Source organism: Nomascus leucogenys, chromosome 9 (assembly GCF_006542625.1).
Source record: "Nomascus leucogenys isolate Asia chromosome 9, Asia_NLE_v1, whole genome shotgun sequence".
Lineage (NCBI taxonomy): Eukaryota > Metazoa > Chordata > Mammalia > Primates > Hylobatidae > Nomascus > Nomascus leucogenys.
In genome coordinates, this window is record NC_044389.1 from 66,316,806 (window position 1) to 66,319,746 (window position 2,941).

The window sequence follows — 2,941 nt, forward strand, 5'->3', positions numbered from 1 at the left end:
GATAAGTGTGACTGTGAGGGAAGGAAAGAGGTTCAGTGGTAGCAGGATAGGTAGGAATGGAAGGGGTTGAGAGACCACTGATATTTTGTTTTCAAAATGAGAAATAGTATGGACCATGAAAGCATTTGCTTCTATTTACTTGCACTAATATTATGGTAATGATAGGAAAAAAAAATTTTTATTCCAGCAAAAAGCATTACCATATAATTTTTCAATTCCCTTGAACTGGGCATAAAGGTCTCTCACTTTGCTGGGTAATGAATAAAAAGGACCAAGGTCATTTGATGATGACTCAATTGTTTTCTTAGCAACATTAATTTCCTCAGATAGGAGAGTGTCTTTGAGCTGTTTACTTCTAGAAAATATTGGTGTCTGGGCCTTGGCATTTCCAGTCATGGCACTTTTTAGATGATCTTTAATACTTTTTCTCCTATTCATATCTGAACTAGTTCTGACTGTGGAAGAGGACTCATCATTTTGCTGGAGTTGCTCTATACAATTATGGGGCAGTTCCTCATTCACAGTGTTGTGAGAGGATGACTTCCAATCCCTTTCTTTCATAGAATGATCACCCAAATCATTTGAAGAGTTCTGCAAATTTTCAAAGTATAGAGCCTGTGAGGAAGGTACATCATACAAAAGATCAGCTCCAGGTTCAATAGTGACACCTTCATATCCACTCTGGTTCTCTGTGTGCTTATCAGTTTGTAATTCAGTAAGGTTGCCTATGGTAGTAATGCTGAGTTTGTTTTTGATACTTTCCGAGCAAAGATTTTCAGTGGCAAAGTCTGTAGCATGTTTCTTATGTTCAGGGAGTTGCATATATTTTTGTTCCAAGTCGTCAACTTGAGCTATAAAGGAGTTTTCAGTAAAGCTATCATAGTCACCAAACATGTCCACTTCACTGTCATTATGCTGCAAAGAGAACAAAAACGCTTATGGTCAATTCCAGTTTCATTAAGAATAAAAGCTTCACCAGCCTGGCCAACACGGTCAAACCCCGTGTCTACAGAAAATACAAAAATTAGCCGGGCATAGTGGCACGCTCCTGTAATCCCAGCTACTCGGAGGCTGAGGCAGGAGAATTGCTTGAACCCGGGAAGCGGAGGTTGCGGTAAGCCGAGATCGCGCCATTGCACTCCAGCCTGGGCAACAGAGTGGGACTCTCTCAAAAAACACAAAACAAACAAACAAACAAAAAAACCAAAAAAACACTTCAGCTTAGGGCTGTACCAAGTATATAATTATATGGTCACATATGGATCACAGACCTATATGTAAATAGATATCTTACAGCGGAAGAAATGGAGGCCCAAAGAGGTTAAATTACTTGCCTAAACAGCAGGTTTAGGAGTGCTACGATGATACTGAGATTCTAATTTTTGAGACAGGGTCTGGCTCTGTCACCCAGGCTGGAGCACAGTGGCTCCAGCCACTGCACGATCACAGCTCACTGCAGCCTTGACATCCTGGGCTCAAGCGATCCTCCTGCCTCAGCCTCCCAAGTAGCTAGGACTACAGGTGCCAGCCACCACACCCGGGTAATTAAAAAAAAAACAAAACTGTTTTTTTTTTTTTTTTGTAGAGACTGGGTCTCTGTTGCCTAGGCTGGTTTTGAACGCGAACTTCTGGGCTTAAGTGATCTTCCCATCTCTGCCTCCTAAAGCACTGGGATTACAGGCATGAGCCACCGCACTCGGCCAGACTGTAATTCTTAAAGCTGTACTAAAACAGCAGGAAGACTGGTAGACGTCTACTGAAACGTCAGCGCATTCGAAGTTTCTGATAACTGCAGCGCTTCCCTCCCAGACTACAATCTACAGAGACTGGCCTGTAACAGAAACATGGTTGTACCACTAGACACTCCAAGGAGTTCCTAGGAATTTGGACTTGAGACTGAGAAACTTAATACTGACTAGGAGTGGTCTGCTACACAGAAGAGACACAAACCTGGAGGCAGCAACATAGTAAAGTGATTAAGACAACAGGATTTGGAGCAAGAAGTGTAGTATCTCAACTTTTCAGGGCCTGATTACTGTCGTAAAATCTAGATAATGTAACTAGCTTAACATAACGGGTCTTCAATAAACAGCAGATTTTATTTGTACAGTAGGAGCTGCAGTTATCTGGAAGCCTAGATTTGTGTCTCAGTCATGCCACTTATCCGCTGCGTGTACAACTTTTATGTCTCGGGGTTTACATTTCATATTTATACAGAAATGTAAATAACAAGGCAATCAATACCTCCTAAGTGCCGATTAACAGTGGTAACGAAGACGAGAGAAGTAAACGAAGGCGATAAAACTGGTCAACTCTTTGCATCTGGGAAGGATGCCAAAAGTTTGCAGTTTCAAGTTCCAAGTCCTCCGTACCTGGTCTCCCACCCCTCTGTCAGTGGGCATGCGACGTAGGAGGTCCAGGTTTGTATCACCACCTCCAAGGACGAGACATTCGGGGGAATCTGAGAGTAGAAGGGGCTGTACCTCGACCGGCAGTACGCCCGCGGTTTTCCGCCTCCTGTTCTCAGCCACCATTTCCTCCTCCTCTTTCCCCTCATCTCCGGGCTCGAGCTCGGCCGCGGTGGGAGCACCAAAAATACACCCCAGGCTTGGACGGTTCCTTTTGGGGAGAGACACCCGCCGGCGGATGCGGGAACCACCTTCATCCATGGCAAGGACCCAGGACCCTATTCAGACGTCGTTCTCAGTGACCCAAACGCTAAGCCCATATGGAAGGGAGAGTGGGAGGCCGGCGCCCGCTTCTACATCTACCTTGGGTGAAGACCCCAAGTTAGCTCTCGGAGCTCGCGGACCGGAAGCAAGCATAAACTTCTACCTTGTCCAATCATAAGCCTCACGTGACCTGTCGCGTAGCGAGGGCACAAGCAGAAAGGTGCTGCGCATGCGTATTAAAAAAACCTCACCTATTCTCGCGGGTCCTC

General features: G+C 45.1%; 1 protein-coding gene across 7 annotated transcripts in view; it reads right to left on the reverse strand.

Annotated features, from left to right (window-relative positions):
* Positions 1 to 2,859, reverse strand: part of HELQ (helicase, POLQ like) — a 51,353-nt gene extending 48,494 nt beyond the window's left edge. For all 7 annotated transcript variants that reach the window (XM_030819079.1, XM_030819078.1, XM_030819080.1 and 4 more), the window contains exons 1-2: positions 2,373 to 2,859; positions 201 to 915 (exon numbers count right to left, since the gene is read on the reverse strand). In XM_030819079.1, the coding sequence (XP_030674939.1) occupies positions 201 to 915; positions 2,373 to 2,669 (1,012 nt within the window). In that variant the 5' untranslated portion in view covers positions 2,670 to 2,859. The remainder of the gene's footprint in view (positions 1 to 200; positions 916 to 2,372) is intronic.
* Between the last annotated feature and the right edge of the window lie 82 nt (positions 2,860 to 2,941).